At 60.3% G+C, this 18,692-nt stretch overlaps 1 protein-coding gene across 2 annotated transcripts in view; it reads left to right on the top strand.

Moving 5' to 3' along the window:
- NXN (nucleoredoxin) overlaps positions 1-18,260 on the top strand; it is a 93,406-nt gene extending 75,146 nt beyond the window's left edge. For both annotated transcript variants that reach the window (XM_075904654.2, XM_075904655.2), the window contains exons 6-8: positions 7,473-7,652; positions 12,053-12,177; positions 17,650-18,260. In XM_075904654.2, the coding sequence (XP_075760769.2) occupies positions 7,473-7,652; positions 12,053-12,177; positions 17,650-17,832 (488 nt within the window). In that variant the 3' untranslated portion in view covers positions 17,833-18,260. The remainder of the gene's footprint in view (positions 1-7,472; positions 7,653-12,052; positions 12,178-17,649) is intronic.
- Positions 18,261-18,692: the final 432 nt, after the last annotated feature.

Below are 18,692 nucleotides of genomic sequence, written 5' to 3'. Positions count from 1 at the left end.
TCTTAAGCTACACTTTTGTACAAGACTTACACCATGGCCTCTCAGTTCATGCTTGTACCTACAAAGGAAAGTTGGAAAACGTTGGCTTTGTCAGAGCCAAAGGAGTTGACCGTTTAAGAAAGGGAAATCAGTGAGGGTCTGTTGGTACGTGTGTGAAGAACGCACAGTGCCAACGTAGGGCCCAGGGGGCGTGAAATCTATTTGTGAGGGGCTGCCCTGGATCCCACAGGCCTGTATCTCTGTGGGTGTGACTGCCTTAGGGCTGGGGGCAAGTTGTGCCAGGCAAGGTGATAAATGACGCCCTTCAGAACGCCTTTCCTCTGGGTCCCTCCCCCACAGTTGCTTTGTGAGCTGTCACACAAGCTAGGGGAAGCCATCCGTAGAGAACTGGGGAAGGCCTGAAATACACAGGGCAATACCAGGCTCTTTCTTGCACCATTTGCAGGGAGAGAGAGACAACACAAGTTCTTGTGAGTTGTCCCGGTCAGGCCTGGGGGAGCGAGATTGCCGCCTGACACAGACGGAAGGGGCAGGTAGTGCCCCCCCACGGGAACGGCACTTCGCCAGAGATAGACCAGCCTTGAGGCATTGGCTTGAATGCGCCTTCTCTCCTGCTCTGCTTCGTGGAGGGCTGCGTCAGCCTAGCCCGGCGGGGTGGCTTTCTGGGGGGCTTAGCGCACAAGGGCCATTGGTTGCTAGGTGAGGAACACCTGGAGCGTGCAGGCAGTGCATCTTTGGGGGAGATTTGGTATTACGGCAACGCTGCACTGAGGCGCGTCCATACCGACTCCCACACGACTTGGTCCTGGTTCAGGGTCGGGTTAAGAGTCGAAGCGCCTGGGGAAGGAGCGACTCTGGGAAGCTCTGCCCCTCGGAGCTAAGAAGGGCGAGGCAGTATCCCAATACCGCTCCCTTTTTTGGGGCTTCTCTCGCTGCACTCGTGGGCTGAGAGCTGTTCCATTGCAAGGACAGGCCTTTGTAGACTCTGCCCCAGTTCCATTGGAGAAGTCTGTTTCCAATAATGAGCCGTGCGGCTTAACGTGCAGCTGCTCTCCTGCAGCGTGAGAGGAACCGGACGTCAGCTGGATGAAATGAATCGGTTTCATAATTTCCTCTAAAAATTGACTAATCCCTGGACACAAGCATCCCAAGTGCAACTTGGTTCCCCTGTCCCTGCCACAACCTGTCCTAGACAGGGCCTCTCCAAGAGCAGAAATATGAAGGCTCTTGATTGGAGCCAGACACCGTCTATACAGTTACATACACTCTCTGTCTACACCAGGCTCTCTGGTTCAGGGATGTTCCAGGACCACAGTGCGCCAGTGGAAGGCTAGTGGCTGGGATCACTGCTAGGCAATGGGCTGCTGGCAATGAGCTGCCTGGCAAGGCCGGGAGCTCAGCGTTTCGTAGCTGGGGAGCTCAGCAGGTCAGGAAGCCCAGGGGACCAACAGGGCAGGGTGCGGATCGGGGAGGTTCAACCTGCACAAATCCTCTGAGCTACCCACATTGAAGCTGTAGATCCCCTGTCCATTCCCACATAGAAACCAACGTATCCTGGCCAATTTCTTTGTCCAAATCCCCCTCCATCTTTCAGTCTGGGTTGTTTTCTTATTACCGTCTTTTTTCTGTCAGAATTGTATCGGTCTCAGAAACTGGACCTGTTCTTCCCGCTGGCTCCTCGGTCAGCTCCGCAAACTCAGGTCCAGGTCTAGAGAAGCGGCATTTTGTATCCAGATTGCGCGCACAAAACGGTTTTGCCTTGTAAGTATTGAAAACATGGGCTCTTCATCATCATTTATACCATTGCCTACCTCTTGGTGTGATTTCGAATCTGGACCCAGGAATAGCTGCATTGAAAAGTCTCAACTTTTATCCACAGTGAATCACCGCTTGGATAGTGCTGAGGGATCATTTCTTTATTGTTAATGAAAGTAGCAAAGGGAGAGGGCCTCAGCAATAGGAATATAAAAAAAAGTCCAAAGCTGAGGTGGTCTGGATGAAAAGGGAACTTTTTTTGGTGACCTACATTTCTCTCTCACCCCACCGTTACTATGACTAGCTATATGTGAGCGCCCGTCTTGTTCAAACTGAATCGCTGCGTGTTTTAGACTCGTTAAAGGGCCCTGTCAGATTGAAAATCCAGAAATCCAGGCCAGGCCTCCTTGTGTGTTTACCTGAGAATGGTAACAGTGAAATGATTTATTCTTTAACCTCTAGGCTCTGACTTTCTCAGTGTAGTTTTACGCTTGGAAGTAATTTGGTTCATAGCACTTAGATGTCTTGTTATCTGATGAGGCCTGGAAATCAAGTGGAGGTCGACACGCTATGAGCCATGAGCACACATTGTCTGCAGATATAGAATTAGGCTTAATGAGGCCAGCCATTGAAAACAGGCCTGGTCAGGAGAGCGAATGAGAGACCTTTGTATAAAGGGAATTGCCGAGAGATGAGATTAAGTGACTGGCCCAAGGTCATGCAGGAATATCTGTGGCAGTGCTGGGAATTGATTCCAGTAAATGCCTTAACACAGGACTCGGAGTCTTTCCGCAGTATCCCATGGACCTGGAGGAGGAGCTCCAAGTGCCGAGTAAGTTGGGGGTGCGATTGGAATTCTAAGGGGATAAAGGTGCCAGGTCTGAGAGATACGTAACGCCCTTTGTTTCTGTTCTCGTCACTGGGCAGGGGGTTCTCCTTCTCACGTGGCAGGGCTCCAAGTGAGTTTGCCAGTTCCTCACTGGCTTTCTGACCTGACCCCACATGCCCTCAGGTGATGAATAAGCCCTTCTGGGATTCAGATAAGTTCCTTGGCACAACCTTGGCATTTGTAACTCACCCACTGGGCTAGGATGATGTGCTGTTCTTCCCGCTAACCGGGTGTACAGCCTCCGCATGGCCAAAGGAATTCAAAGCTGCACTGTCCGGGGCTGGAATGAGGGGAATGTGATCGCTCGCCAGGGCTTGCCGGCGAATGCCGAGCAGACAAACGTCCGTGGATTTCTCTGTGAAATGCTTAGAATGCGAAGAAGACGCGTGAGTAGCCTGTTGGGGGTCCCCCCCCCCCCGCACGTGAGAGCGCAGCAGTGACCTCCCCTGCCTTCTGCTGTGCTGAAAACGGCTCCAGGAAACCTTTAGCACCAGACGTTGTGCTGCCCACAGTCGCGCTGCAGCAACCTCAGTCCATGGACCAAGGCTCAGCGCCGCTTGGGCGAGCGGTGGTACCGGGTTGGCATAACGTGGTGCTCGCATAGGTGGGAGACAACTTTCAGTGTCGACACGTGCACAGCTAGATCCGCACAAGGCGGCTCACATGGACCTAGTGTTGTAGTGTAGACCAGGCCAGATGGTAGAGCCGGAGCTGCCCTGCAGTAGGGCTCAGTGTAGATACTCGCCGCGGTGATGGGAGGGAGTTTGGCTGTTGTTCATCTACCTCCTTGAGCGGCGGCGGCTGGAGCAGCGGAAGAATTCCTCAGCAGCTTCTCGCTGTCTCCACCAGGGCTTAGATTGGTTTAGCTGCGTCTCTGGGGGGTGGATGTTCCATACCCTGAGACAGAGCTCTGCCAGTGTAACACCGCCAAGGTAATAGGTAACTGAGGAACCTGCCTGTTTTGAGTTACCAGGCTGGGCTGAATCTGAATTCGCCACCTGGGCCACATCTCTAGTCTGACTGCACTTAGTTCCCATTGTTTTAATGGAGGTGAATTGGGCCCTTGGAGATCAGACTCTGCATTTCACTACCTGTCAGCCTTCTGGTTTTTTCAGTGAAGGTGCATCTCTTGCTAATGTGGCCTGCATTATTCAGACTGCGCTAATCCAGCCCTTTGTAAAAAGTCCACTGAATGCACTGCAGTTGCACTAGCTCCAGCCAGGACTGAATCTGGTCGTTTGGAGTCGAAAGCCAACTGCTGTGTGAATTTCTGACAATGAGCGTGTTTGCAGATACCACACTGGCCCTGCACCATAGCAGAGCCCTGGGCAGAGTCCCATCTGGATGCAAAGTGTGTATCCACAGAAATGAACCACAGACATCTACAGCCACATCCCCGGCTGCGGACACCCGCTGACGGCCCCGGATTCGCAGGGCTCTACCTGTGTGCCTGTAAACACTCTCCCGCTCGGAATCAATGTGCCACGCGTGTGCCCTGCTGAGTACCGTGTTCAGCGAGGTGGCGGAGCAGGGCACTGCCCGGGCGGACTCGAGTGAGCAGCGCAGCGCAGCGTGGGGCACGGAGCTCTGTGCCGTGGAACCGAGGAGCAGAACTTGCCTGTCTTTTTGCAGGAATGAAATACGTGCTCGTAACCTCCGGGAAGGCTGCTCTTTAACACATCTGCTTCAGCCAGGCGGGATGAATTAAAATATCTATAAAGCTGCATCCACAGCAACTGAAGTGCACTAATCCTAGGGAGGAAAAAGTCTGTTAACAATTGTCAGGAGGGTTTTTTTTAACTTCATTTCCAAGTGCTTGTTTTAATAGACTTCCCAGCAGCCTTCCCCTGAAAGCCTGACCTTCCCCCGCCACTCCGTTGTGTGGAGAACCACACACCTTTCCCTTCGCGCAGACCCGTCTCCCTCAGCCCTCCGCACACCATCCTGTTTAGCAGGATCCCATATTGCAGGAGCCCCTTGTGGAATCGCTATTCGTGGGTGTCTCCTGGCCTGGGGAGGGGCAGCCGCGGGAGCCGAGAGGAACTCGTCCTAGTTCCTGGCCTCCACGGTGAGTTCCCTGCAGCTACCGGCCTCCATGGTGAGTTCCCCCTGGCAACCAGGAGCCGCGGGGACCTTACCACAGGGGCTGGGAGCCACGAGGAACTCCCAGCCCCCATGGTGATATTGGGAGCCACGGCTGTCAGTATTCACAAGTTTTCCCATTTGCCGTGGTGCCACGTCCACCGCGAATGGCCGGGGATTCCTGTAGTTTCGAAATGTTGGGACTTTTTGGGTGCGGCTCTTTTGACTTCCGGGAAATGCCTGTGACTGACGCTGGCTGGGTTTGGGTGGATAACGCTTCCTGGACTCTCCACGTTGCCCGGTGCAGGGACACGTGCATGTTCTTCCCACTCGCTAAGAGGAGAATTGCTCAAAGGCGTAACATCCGGTATCAGTCCTGTCAGGAGAGGGGCAGCTCAAAGTTCTACCCCTGCGCTCTTGGGAGCTCCCTGCGGCGTTTTGCCATTGATTTTAGTGAAGAGCGGGGCAAGGCCCCAGGAGCTGAAGTTCGTTTGGTTTCCTGCCGCAGAGACCTGCAGGCCAACGCCAGCGTCAGGGGAACTCCCTTCCCCCCCGTGTTTGCAAACGCGCTGTTCCCTGCGAGCTGGTGCCTTTTTCATCCCAAGGTGAAGATCGCTGACTTTCCGAGAGCAAAACATGTTGCCAATGACTAGACTTCTTTTAGCCAGCTCAGGATACGACAGCTTCAGCAAAATACCACCTGTTCCACTTGAGCTTTCGGAGACTCGGGAAGCTGACACCAGTGCGGGGGGGAGGAAGGGAAGTATTGTGATCTTGGGCCAAGGGGATCTAGTGCCAAGAGACTGGTCTGCGCTTTGCATCGGAGAAGGCCGGAAAGCAGCAGGGAGCGTGTCAGGACCGCGCTATTCCTCGTCACATGCCAGTGAGGCTGAGCGGGCTGCGTGGAACGGAGAGGCTGAGGGAGGGGAGTCCTGGATTCGCTGGTTTGGGGGTGTGAACTGAGTTGGAGGGGCCGGAGCCGTGGGAAGGGAAGCCGGGCCCCGGCAGCCGTGATAATGGCTCTCCTGACAGCGCTTAGGCAGGAACTCTTCCCACCCCAGGGCTACTCTGCGTTTCCTTTGGCTGCAGTCACACCCAGCTCGTAAATCACGGCCTGAGTGCCGGGAAAGCCAGCCTGCTTCTGTAACACAATGGGGGTTCTCAGCCTTTGCACCGGGAATTCTCGCCCCCGCTCGCTCGGCAGCCTCCTGATGAGACCCACGGTCCCACCTCCCCCCATACAACCGTTTCCATCGGGCTCGGAGAGGGGCCGTGCGTGGGAAAGGATCTGATTTCACTCCCCGGTGCCTGCAGCGCCAGGACTCAGTCTGGCCAGGCGCTGAGGCCTGCTACTGCCCTTAGCTTCAGTGGGAGCCGAGGGCGCGCAGCGCCTGGCCAGGCTGGGTCCTGAGCCGCGACGGGCACTTCCACTGCATCCAGAGCCGGGGGGCAGGACCGTAAAGTCAGTCTCCATACAAGGGAGGCCTACGGGAGGGCCTTTCTGCTCCCTCTGCGCCGAGAACCTTTGAACCGGCGTGGTGCAGGCTACGCAGAACAGCCGCGTTCCACTGCCGGCGCAGAGCCAGCGGGGCAGGTTGGACCTAACGTGGGGCAGTAACGCGGGAAAGGCCTCGGAGCGGAGGCCGGGAGCTGTGTTTAGCCATTGATTAGGCAGCTGGTGCGGTGCCAATGCAGCGGCTCGCCCCCAGTCCTCTCTCAGTGGCTGTGTGCTCCCCCTCTACGTGCTGGTAGCTCCCTGGGGCCGGGACTGTCTCTTCTTTCTGTGTGGCCGGGGGGTTGATGCTGTGGGGTGCAGCTCGCCTGCCAGGCTGCTCCGCAAGGTCCAGGCCTGCACAACCAGCGTCGGCGGGAACCACGCGCAGCTGGACTTTCCCGTGCAAGGCCATCGGGAGATGATGCCCGATAACCTCGTGGCCAGCTGTGGAGTAACAACTGGGGGACTGATTGCCTGGGAATTGGATTTGTAATCCACGGACTAGCGCAGCGCTGGCCCCTTCGCTGCCAGGAGCGGCCTGGGCGTTCTGGATTGGGCCGGAGCCCGGCGGGAGGGCCGTCTGCTGGGAGCGGTGCGCTGCAGGGACTGGCCTCAGCCCCACCGTTGCCCTCTGGCTGCCCACTCTGCCCCAGGAGACGGGAGGGCGGCGGGCGGGAGAGGGGTTAGGAAGAAGAGCCGGGGATGGCTCTGAATAGATACAGTCCAGTCGTGCGCTGGGGCTGTCGGGCCGACAGCCTTGCAGGACAGCTCTGCCTCGCGGCGGTAGGCAGGCGGCGGGTTCTCTGGCTCTGCCCAGCGGGGCTCCCCGGCGAAATCCCTTCCAAGCCAGTTCCTGCTCCGCAGCTGCGTCTCAGGCCTCCCGGAGCTGCCGCAGCCCCTCCCGTGCGGGGCTCTGTCACGGAAACAACTGCCCCCACTTCCTCCTAGCCGGAGTGTGGGGCTGCTGTGCACATCACAGCCAGAGCCGTTGAAGCCAATGGCAGGGCCCCCCGGGCCGTGGATCGGGCCCTTAGCTACCACAGTCCCTCCCAGAGGTGGTTCCTGTCCTGTGGCGCGAGGCTGCGCTCCCCTGGCCGTCAGGAGAGTCCTGGCCCCCCGGCTCTGGCCTGTCCTCCCTCCCGTCGGGAGCACGCGTGCGAGACGTTAACCGGCTGCCTCGTCGGCTCCCCAGCCCCTCCCCCGCGCGCTTACGGCTGTGCCTGAGCCCTGCCTTTGTTCCCTCTGCTGCAGGCATCCCCACGCTCATCGTCCTGGACGCCAAGGGAGACGTGATCACGCGGCAGGGCCGGGTGGAGGTGCTGAATGACCCCGAATGCCGAGAGTTCCCCTGGCATCCCAAGCCCGTGCTGGAGCTGACGGACTCCAACGCCGTGCAGCTGAATGAGGGCCCGTGCCTCGTTCTCTTTGTAGGTAGGCCGGCTTGCCTTTACGTCCTCAGCGGGGGAGGGGGCCCCGGGGCGCTGCGTGGGGGGTGTTCTCCGTGGCCTGGCGCTAGTTTGAACACCCTCCCCACTGGGGTGGGAGCACTGCGCCAAAGCCCCGTGTCCGCGCCAGGCCGAGCCACGCCTCCACCAGAGAACTTCGTGGGCACGTCGGGCAGTGGTTCACGTCGGCCGTGGCAGCGGTGCCGGCCGTCCCGCGCCCCCTCTCGGCGAGCCGGCCCGTGGTTCCCAGCACAGCTTCCGGAAGCAGGGCTTTGCCCCGGGCCGCCCCGGTGAGAGCCGTGGGAATCAGGGTTTCCCGGCAGCACGCAGCGCTGGATCCAGCCACGCGCGTCGAGTTCCCGACGCGGCGGCAGAAGCGTTGGGGGGTCACGTGGACAGGCCCGCTTTCAAGAGTCAGCCCATTGTCTTCGCTAGCGCTGCCCCGGCGCATGATCCGCCACGGCCCATACTTGTGGCCCGTTGTGCACGTGAACCCACGACGTGTTCCCAGCAGGGCTGGGGCTAGCTAGGCCCAAACCCTCTGGACTGGGCGATGTGCCAATCACGGATTACCCTGCCCTCCCCAAAACCCTGCGTTCAGCCTGATCCACATGACAAGGGGCGGAGTGGAAATCCCCGTGAGCGGTTTCACGTGACAGGTGCGGGGAGGAGCCGTTGGGCCATGCGGTTGGGTTCCCTTAATGTTGCCGTTGGGACATGCGATCTCTCTCTTTGTGAGGCTTGGCTGGAACAGAAGACCGGTCCCAGAGCTATTCTCTGCCGTGTTCCTGTGTAGAGTGTGGGATGCTGTGATTTACTGTGCGCAAACTCACAGTATTATTTGTATCTGAACTTTATTGCCTGCAGGACCAAGCCTGCGGAGGGTGCTCTTGGGTCACAGCATCCCACAACAACACCCCCGGGAAACAGCAGCTGCATTTCGGGTTGATCTAGCTCTGCGCAAAGCAGTCAGGCCACAGACCTGCAGAGCAATCAGGGAGGGGTGGAGTCTGATCCTAGCGAGAGAGACCAGGTCTTGCCACCTCTGGGGTAGAGATAAGAATGGCTCACGGGATCAGTCTCAGGGTGCTTGCAGCCCAGTTCCCTGTCTCTGAGAGCAGCCAGCACCAGGTTCGGGGTTGCCCCTAGCACGGGTTTGCCTCCTGGACTATATTGGCTAATAGCCATTCTTGGACTTATCCTGCCTGAACTTATCGAGTCCTTTTGTGAACCCAGTTATACTTGTAGCCACCACAACATCCCAGGGCAGTGAGTTCCACAAGTTAACCACGCGCTGCATGGAAAAAGTAATTCCTTTTGTTTGTATTAAATCTGCTGCCTGTTAATTTCATCAAGTGACCCTGGTTTTTGTCTTGTGGGAAAGGGCAAATAACGCTTCGCTAGTCACTTTTCCCCACGCCATTCGTATTTGTACGGACCTCGGCCTTGTGCCCCCGGGTCGTCTCCCTTCTCGCGGAACAGCCCTGCTCTTTTTAACCTTTCCTTGTGCGGAAGCTGTTCCAACCCTGGATCGTCTTGGTTGCCGTTTCCTGAAGCGTGTCCAGGTCCACTGGATCCTTTTGGAGATGGGGCGACCAGACCTGCCCGCGCTATTCCAGGGGTGGGTGTGCCATGGATCTGGGGAGTGGCCAGGGTGGTACGTTCTGTCCCATCCCTAAGTGAAGTGCAGTGTTGTGGTTCTGCTGTGGGATGGCCGTCTCCAGTGGGAATTCCCTGCCTCTTCCCGTTGTCGGGGGAGAACGCGCTTTTCCATGGCATTAATAAGAGGGCTTTTGTGCCTCCCTTTTTTCCTTTTTAGCCTCGCATTTGACCCTGATCATTTATTCAGTGGAGCCCAGCGTGAGACGCGAGCGCTGAGCGAAAACTCTGCTGCCTCCCTTCCCCCGCTCTTTGTCCTGCCTGCCTGCGGGGAGGCGCAGCTTGCTGGGCCCGGGGGGACTGCTGTCCGGGCACACGCCTCCGGAAAGTTCTTTTTGTCTCGCCCGGAGCAGCTTTTCTCGCATCGGGCTGCAAACGCCGTACCGGGAGGAGACTCCCTGGCGGATATGGGGGCTTGCTGTGAATCCTGGGGTGGCAGGGGGCTCTCAGGGCAGCACTCACTGCGCACGAGCGCCGCGCCCCTTGATCATCCCGACAGGAAGCCAGGGAGCCCTGCGGAAATGGAGGCTGGCGAGTGGGCAGGGATCCTCCGGTCAACCCATCCAGTCTTCTGATTGAACCCCGGCCACTGGCTCTCAACCTGCTTACCACTGCGGGCTGCATGCAGCTCTCTGTGCTCTGTGGGCCGCAGCCACGCAACATAGAGAGAAACGCTACCTGTGCGGCCCTCGGGTGCCCCGTGGACCGCCGCCACGTGCCCACTGGGGAGTACTGGCCTACACTCAGCTTGCCAGTACAAAGCAGTTGTCCCTTTTAGGAATGCAAAGGGTAACTGGTTAACTGGTAAGCCGTGTGTTACCAGCATGGGGTAACCGGTTAACTGGTAAGCCGTGTGTTACCAGCATGGGGTAACCGGTTAACTGGTAAACCGTGTGTTACCAGCATGGGGTAACCAGTTACCTGGTGAGCAGCGTGTTACCAGCATGGGGTAACCGGTTACCTGGTGAGCAGCGTGTTACCAGCATGGGGTAAGTGGTTAACTGGTGTCTGGCCTGGCCGGAGCACTTGCACGCTGCGGATGGGGGGGCTTCTCCAGCCCGGCGGGACCCACCACTCCACAGCGTGCTGGTTAACTGGTTAAATGTCTAGTTTAACAGGTTAACATTTGAAATGAGATTTTACATCCCTAGTCCCTCTAGCAGCTCCAGGGAGTCGATAGCAGTTGCAGAGACATCATGAATGCTTTCCCATACGCAGCATTTTAGGAGCAGTTGACTTTCTGCTTTGTAATGAAGAGATGTTTGTTAGCACTCTCTGTCTGAGCCTCTGCAGACACTCGCTACACACTCACGAGGCCTCCCAGCCACCCTGCAAATGAACTCCCTTTTTACAGATGGGGAAATGGAGCACAGAACAGTGAAGAGATTTGACCAAGGACACGTAGCAACTCAGTGGCACCGTGGGGAAAAGAACCCGAGCGTCCCTGGCCCCAGGCACTAGACACTGTCTTTTTGTAGGTCCCCAAGTCAGTTAGATGTTCCCCTCTTTTGAAATGGAGACTCCCTCGTGTAGACATCTGGAGAGCAGCAACTGCCCTTTGTTTTACCGTCCCATAGCTTGATGCGTCCACTCTGGAGGAGGTGTTACCGCCACCCCAGGATCCAGCTTCAGGGAGCTTGGAGCAAGGGCTGGGGTCTCTGGGGGAGGGGTTCCAAGTTGCAGCCGGTGCTTCCACGGAGCATCAGTTACGAATAACTGACAAGTTTATGGGTGGTTTGGCCGGCGAGCGGAGCTGGAGTGTAGCCAGTAGCGTTGGTGTGTATAAAATAAATCACGGTCCGCTCCCATCTGCCCCGCTCCCACGGGCCCTGCACAGAATGGCTCTGGAAGCTGTTTAAACAAGCAAGGGGGGGCAGAGAAGATGTGTCTGGTGGACTGGGGGGTCTCCGCCTCCCAGGGCAGACCGCTCCCTGCCGTGGTGGGGGGGGAGTTCTCAGCGTCTGCTCCTGTCTCTTTCCCAGCAGCTGGCGGGTAGGACATGCTGGTGGCGACGCAGTCACCAAGGGGACGCTTACGGGGGGGGACCGGCGGGGCTGTTTTTTCCATAGGATCGATGCAGAAAGCTGCCCCCAACTGAGATCTTTTCATCCAGCTCCTGCCCAAAGACTCGGCTCCCTTCCTTCCACCCAAGCATTTGTGTTCCTCCGTGGCTGGCGTGGACATCCTCCTCCGTCCCACGGTACCACAGCCACCTTCACAGAGACCTGCGGGTGGGGAAGTCCCCAAGCAGCGGGTAGAGCATCAGATCAGCCTGCGTCCTGTCTTCAGAACATCCAGTTGCTTTGCAGGTGGCCACGCAGCTTCTTGGGGTGGGTCATTGGGCTTGGGGCCTGGCCAGGAGAGCGAACAGGAGGGAGGGTAAGTCTGCACTGCCACCCCAGTTCGAACTAGGGTGGCTAATGTAGGCATTGAACTTGCAAATGAAGCCCGGGATTTAAATATCATTTGCATGTTCCCGGGCGCCGCCATTTTTAAATGCCCCGTCGTTCGAGCTCCCTGCCCGCGGCGACACGCGGCACGGACTAGGTAGTTTGAATTAAAGCTCCTAATTCGAACGACCGTTACTCCTCTGCAAGGGGACGCAGGGTTCATCGGCCGTGCCGGCTTGGACGCTGCTGCCGTGCGCTCTGGCTCCTGGGGGGTGGTTGGATCCGTTCGGCTGTAACCTCCCTCTGGTGTTGCCTTTTTCTCTCCCGCCGCCCGCAGATTCGGAGGATGACGGGGAGTCGGAGGCAGCGAAACAGCTGATTCAGCCGATAGCAGAAAAAATCATTGCCAAGTACAAAGCCAAAGAGGAGGAGGCGCCGCTGCTGTTCTTTGTGGCGGGAGAGGTAAGGAGGGGAGGGATTCCTTGGCTTTCTCTCCTCGGCTTTTTCACCCAAGGGCCTTGGACCTGTGTCTCCCACTGCGGAGTCGGGGGGGCCGCAGGGCCAGGCTTTTCATCAGCCACACTGGCATCTGCTTCTCTTGGGGGGGGGCTCCTGCACGTCTTGAGCGGAGGGAGCCAACCTCTCGCCTGCCCCCAGGCTGTGGCCGTGGCCTGTGGCAGGTCACACAGCGAGTCTGGTACAGAACCAGGAATCCTGGCTCCAGAGGCGACTGGTAAAGGGGGGGGGGGGGGGCGCTGGCCACATGCCCCCACCAGCCTGGGGAAGGGCTGGGAGAACTCCACCCTGCCTCCCCGCACTCCTTCCTCCGCCCTCCCTGACCCACCATTGCCTGGGAGCGTGGAGGGGGCCGGACCCCTGCTTTGGGCACTAGCGCTGCTAAGCCCCCTGCCAGGGTCCGGCTGGCTCCTCACCCCTGCCCACAGCGTTTTGGGGCACTGCCCCCACGCGGCACCCCCCCCCCCACGCCTGCTCGAATCCTGCTTTTCGACAGCTTGCTCAGAACAGCGTCGTGGGAACCCGGCCAGGTGCAGCTCGACAAACGCCCGGCAGCAGCCACCGCCAACGAGCCGCTCCGGGGCCCTCGAAAGGCTTTGCCCTGGCGGGGGCGGGGGCATCGTGGCGTTGGTGGCTTTGAAACGTCTCCTGTGCCTGTCTCGCCCCAGCCGTGCTAGCCAGCGGGGCCGGTGGAGACGTGGCCCGGGCGGAGTCCGTCAACGTGCCGCTCGTGCTCAGAGGCCTGGGGGCTGGGGCAGAGTTTTGAGGCCAGACCAGCCCGGCCCTGCTCTCCCTGTCAGTCGCCCGGTGGGGGCCTGGCCGGCGCGCCCCACGGCCGCTGTGCACAGGCCCCTTCTGCCTCTGCCCTCGCTGGACGAGGACGCCATGCAGCCCGTGTGCACTCAGCCCCGGCACCCGCCAAGGGCTCAGCGGCAGCCGATCCAGAGCAGGCGTCTCCATGACTGGACTACATGCTCCAGGGCGCCTTGGGTGGGGGGTGACTCCAAGAGACCTGGCATGTTGGCTTCTTCCCCCCGCCCCTCCATGCTGCTCTGGGGCTGGCCCGGGGAGAGAGCTGGGTGGCACCCGCCGCGTGGTTCGCCTCGCCGCCGCCGCTCGGGGAAAGCGCAGCCCAGGTGAGCGCTGCAGAGGGGGAGAGGGATGCATTGCTCAGCCCATGCCTGGCGCACAGAGCCCAGCCGGCCCCTCACTGCTGAGCGTGGCCCTGACACAGAGTCTGCTCTGGCTGGAGGCAGCCCCCGCGGAGCCGATAGCCCCGGGATGGAGGTCTCCCTGCCGGCGGCCTGGTGGAAAGCGCTGCCTCTGCAGCGTGCCCAGAGCTGGCCAGAGAGGCTGCCGTGGGGCACGGGCACGGCAAAGCCCCTCCCTCTTCCCGGCCCTGCTGCAGGGGCCGAGCGTGGACGTCGGCAGCTGGGGAGGCCAGGAGAAGGGGCCCGAGCGAGGGCCCGAGCCAGGGGAGTCTGAAGGAGAGTGCCGGTCACCCGGACGCCTCTCGAGTGCTAGGAACGGACCTGCCTTCCCCAGAGACTGGCAGGCACCAGGGAGGCCGGTTGGAGCCAGGCTCCAGGCTCCAGGCTCCTGGCCCCGGCCCCGCGTGCGTTGCGCTTTCTTGCCCCTTCTCTGGTTTGTGGCAGTGTCCAGAAGCAGAAGAGCCGAACTGCAGCAGCAGAGGCGGGAGCCCCCGGACTCCTCTGAGCGCCTGCGTCCGGGGCTGGCAGTTGCATTTCTGGCTGCTGGATGGAGCTTCCGAGCTCCCGGAGGTTTGCCGGCTGCTGCGTCCAGCGCCGAGCCCCTCTGTGTCTGTTGCACGGACCGGAGATGCCGCGGGGGAACCAGCGTTTTCTGCCAGGCCTGTCCAGCCCCATCCGGCAATCACTGGGCCCTGCTGTCCTGCTCCGCCCCAGCAGCCCCGAGGGGCGGTCGGGGGTTAATGCTCGAATCTTGGTCCTTGCTGGGGTGGGAGCTGACGAGTTGCTGCCGTGCCGGCACTGCCTGGCCATCAGCAGCGCCCCTTGGAGCCAGGCCGGCTGCCGGCTGCTTTTCGGGAGCCCCCCGCGCAAGAGAAAGGGAGCCCCCAGAGCGTCCACGGAAAAGACACGAATGGCTTCTCTTGGAAATCCACTGCCCCCGACCCACCTCTTCCCCGGCCAACCCAGGACCCGGGGGCCGACTCCAGCCGGTCTGAGAGGATGCGGCTCCGCTGGGCACGGCTGCCCCGTTCCGAGGGACGCGACTGGCGGGGCAGGCTGCAGGCCGGGTGGCAGTGATGCCCCATTCGGCAGGGGAGGGGAGTTCACCCTGGCCCACGGACCGCGCCCCTCACTTCTCTGCCAACGGCTGGGGCTGGCGCAGGGCCCGGGGGAGCGAGCGGCCGCCAGCATGGGGCTGGGAATGCCGAGTTCCGAGTCGGCGCCGTCCCTGCGCTTTCACTGGCGGCTCGCGGGCGGCTAGAGCTGGGGGGGTTGCTCCTGGCTCTGCCATTGCCCTGCGGAGTGACCTGGTACGCGCCATCCCTGCTGCTGCGTGTGGCCAGAGGAGACCTTGCTTCCCGGCCTGGTGGTGCAGGAGCTCGGTGTGAGCAGAGACGCTCCCCTGCCCTTCGCTAGCCTGGGTCAGTCCTGGGGTTGCCGTGGGCTTGGAAACGACAAACGGGTCTTAACCGAGGGTTGAAAATGAACCGTGGACCGTAGCTCCCCAGCAGGGCCCGGCCGGAGGGCTTGTCACCCCTGCCGGGCAGCCCCCGCGGGCTTCGCAACGTACGCGTCCCTCCGCCCGGGGCGCCCCTCAGCCCCAGGGGGCCTGGAGTTAGCCTCTTCCCTCCCTGAGCTGCGCAACGAGGGGAGCCTGCTCCCCCCCCCACAGCCGTCGCCCGCCCGCCCCGCCTGGCTCTGTGAATGGCCTCCTTGTTGGAACAGTGCGGCGCTCGCGCCCCTCCCCCTAGCCTGCCGAGGGCTTTCGTCCCCGGCCCCCTTGCTCGCTGGCAGGAGCTGAAACACTGATGCTCATTCACGCTGCCGCCGGCTTGCCCCGCCTCCGAGAGCATCCTGAACGCCCCATTCATCACCTCGATAGCTCCGGCTGCCGGCTCCCCGGCCATCCCTGCATTTCCGGTGGCCCCGCGCAGCCGCTGACAATGCCGAGTGCGCGGGCACCGCCCCACTGCTCCCCCGGCGCCGCCGCGGCCCGCTCGCAGGCCCGAGAAAGGGGTGGGGGTTTCGCGACAGTCAGTGGAGGGAATGCCTGGATCTGGTGGCTCGGGGGCCGTCCAGCAGCCGGGCCCGGGCTGGAACAGGTGCAGGTTGGAGCCGTCTTGGAAAACGTGGCACCGAAGCCCCCGGCAGTTTTACAGAAACAAAGCCATGGGCTGAGTGACGTCCTCCCTCCCCTGCCATAGCCGCTCTCCGACTGGCCACTCTCGAAAGCCCTGGCTTCCCGGGAGCCAGCGTTTGTGACCTGCTGTGGCTGGCCGCAGCCCGGTGCCACCCGCGACCCAGCTGGCTTCATTTCTTTGTATCCCCGCGTCTGGAAAACCGCCCCATGCCCGATGCTGCTCATCCTGGGTTTGGCCACATGAGCATCCTGCCGCGGCGCTCGCAGCCAGGAGCGAGGAATGAATCGCCCCAGCCCTGGGGTGCAGTCCCCCCGCGGGGCAGACACGTTGGGTTCTGATTCGCCCGCACACAGTGGCCGAAATGAACGCAACCCCTGCTGCACACACGCCCCCGCCCCTCGGCCAAGCAGCGCCGGTTGGATTCCTTCTAGCTGCCGCTCGCGTCCAGGGACCTCTTGGAGGAGGCGTCTCATTCTGGGTCCTCTCCAGAAGGCGCGGTGGTCGAATTGCCCCTTTCACGTGTGGTGGGCTCGGGCACCCGGAGCACCAGCAGTCAGCACGTGCCGCTCTCGTGCCTGTGACGTCGCTCGCAGCCTGGCATTTCGCACCCCGGCCTTTGCGCTTCGCTCGTCTCTGGTGCCTGGTGTGAGATGATGGTTCCCCAAAACGCAGCGCAGCCCCCAGCGCTCCGGGTGCACCACAGCTCCCGGGATCCCCTCATTGCGGGTGTCTCTCAGCCTGGCCAGCGGGCGGCTGGGGGACTGGCTAGAACAACACAAACGACGCCGGTGCCCGGTGCTCGCTGCGGGTCAGGGGGACTGACCGTTTGCCAGACAAAGTTGGGCCATTCCACCCAGTGCCCCCTTCCTCCCTCCCACTTGAGATGCACAAGCCCCCTCTCCCCGTCCCAGCCTTTCCCTCAGTGCGGGGCGGAGCTGTGCCCAGGAGGGACGGGGGGAACAGCATTGGCTGGCCATGGTTTCAGGCACGGCCGTTCTATCCTCTCTCCTGTCCTCGTGCAAGTGCCCGGTGGCGGCTGCGGGGGAGGGGAGGGAGTGCACGCCGTGCTCGGGCCAGGCAGGGTGGGTGTGTTCTGCAGAGCACGGGGGAGTGAAAACCAAAGGCCCCCCTCCCTCCTGGGTCTGCAGCCGACAGGCGCGCTGGAGGAACAATGGTTTTGTGCCGAGAGTAAGTTTCCTGCCGCCCCCCCACGCTGCATCTGCTGCTTTGGGCTGCACACGGGGGGCAGCTGAGCGTTCCCACCCCCCATTGCGGCTGCCCCTATGGAGAGTGGTGCAAAGCCCACAGGATTCGGGGGCGCTGTGGCTCAGCCATCCCCGCTGCAGGAATCGCTGCTGGGGTGATGGTCAGTAGGACTCCGGAACCAAGGCGGCTCAGGCCAGGACTGGGGGGGGGGGGCGCTACTGTTTGAGCTCATCTCATGCTTAGCACCTCTTGGCTAACAGCTCCATCTTCACCTGAGCAGCCTGCATAGCACTTCATTGAGCACTGCATGATGGGATTTGTAGTCTCTGTGCGGCACCTCTATTCCCAGGGAGACCCGCTCGCATTAGACCATCCGCCCCTCCCTGAGGAGATCACTAATCATGTTACAGTCCAAGGGCCAAGCTGAAGAGCCAGGGTCCCAGTACTGCCCATGAGTCGGCCGTCTCCCCGGATACGTCAGTGTTCAGAGGGTCTCTGGTACTACTTGTGACCTGTGGACCAAGACGTTGTGATCACAGCTGCTCGTTAGTAGGGATGAGCAGGGCTGTGATCCTGGTTTGGATTTGGATCTCACATGCTCCCCCACCAAATGTCAGCACTCAGGGCAGGCGGGGCATGGAGTTCAATCCCAGGATGGCGTGTGCTCATTGAAAGCATGCTCCAAGACCAGGGAGTTGGCTCTGGGCTTTCATGGGGGATGTGTGCTGGTCCCGGGTAGCTGGTCATTGAGCCAAGCGTGTGGCGCGGGGCCAGAGTTCCTCGGGAAATGCCCCGGCTGGGCGTTGAGCGACGCCAGCCACTGGCTCTCGATTTACGGGCTCTCTCTTGCTGGCTTTCAGGACGACATGACTGACTCCCTGCGGGATTACACCAACCTGCCCGAAGCGGCGCCCCTGCTCACCATCCTGGACATGTCGGCCAGAGCCAAGTACGTGATGGACGTGGAGGAAATCACCCCCGAGATCGTGGAAGCCTTTGTGAGCGACTTTCTAGCGGACAAGCTAAAACCCGAACCCATCTGAGGGGCCGCCAGCACCGACAGACGTTATTTAAAACGAGGTCTCTCCCTCCGCTAGCAGGTTGCTCAGCGCGTACCCAGCCTTCCTGTGGTGCCTTGTTTTACGCAGTGAATCCTCCTCCTAAGCAGACTCCTGGAGCTGCACTTTCAGCAGGGAGTCGCTGGCGTTCGGAGACTTTGCTTGTGCTTCATGGTGATATATCCTCTACTAACCAGGCCAGCACTGTTGCCATAGCGTTATTTTATACACGGCACTAGCTAGCAGGCAGATGTTTTGCATGGTGTTCTTGCCAACTTAAGCATCAGGCAGTGGACTAGGGTTCTTGGGGCTCTGCTACTCCTCCTCCCTTCTCATCTTCATCCATCTTTCCTCTCCCTTCCCTTTCCCTGATCGACCGTGCCAATGAAGCAATAAAACAATACACCACTTGGTCACCCATCTTTCTGTCCCTAGGCAGTAGCAGGGAGCCCACGGTGCAGAGTAACTGTTGAAATGCGGATTGCTCACGATGCAGCAAAGGTCTTCCTCCTCCTCCTCCTCCTGAGTCTAACCTGTTCTAGGTTGGCTTTACGCCCCCACCAAACTCACAGCAGCCTTAGTTACGGGCCAGCTGTGTGCCTGGGAGGGCAATCCACGAAGCCACATACACCCTCCACCCCGAGCCAAAAGGAGACACAATTCAGGGCTACCCTGACCCTCCTCTGCTGGTGGTGCTGGTGTTTTGTCATTCTCTCTTGCCCTTTTCTTCCCCCTCGCCCTGGCTGTGGTATGAAATGTCGTCCCCGTGCATTAGTTGACCAAGATGGTCTTTGTAGCTCTTTCCCAAGCCCCGCCTTAATGGTGCTGTTCTAAACACAACCCCA

This window comes from Pelodiscus sinensis, chromosome 21, assembly GCF_052426305.1.
Source record: "Pelodiscus sinensis isolate ZL-2025 chromosome 21, ASM5242630v1, whole genome shotgun sequence".
NCBI lineage: Eukaryota > Metazoa > Chordata > Testudines > Trionychidae > Pelodiscus > Pelodiscus sinensis.
This window is presented reverse-complemented; position numbering and strand designations above follow the sequence as displayed.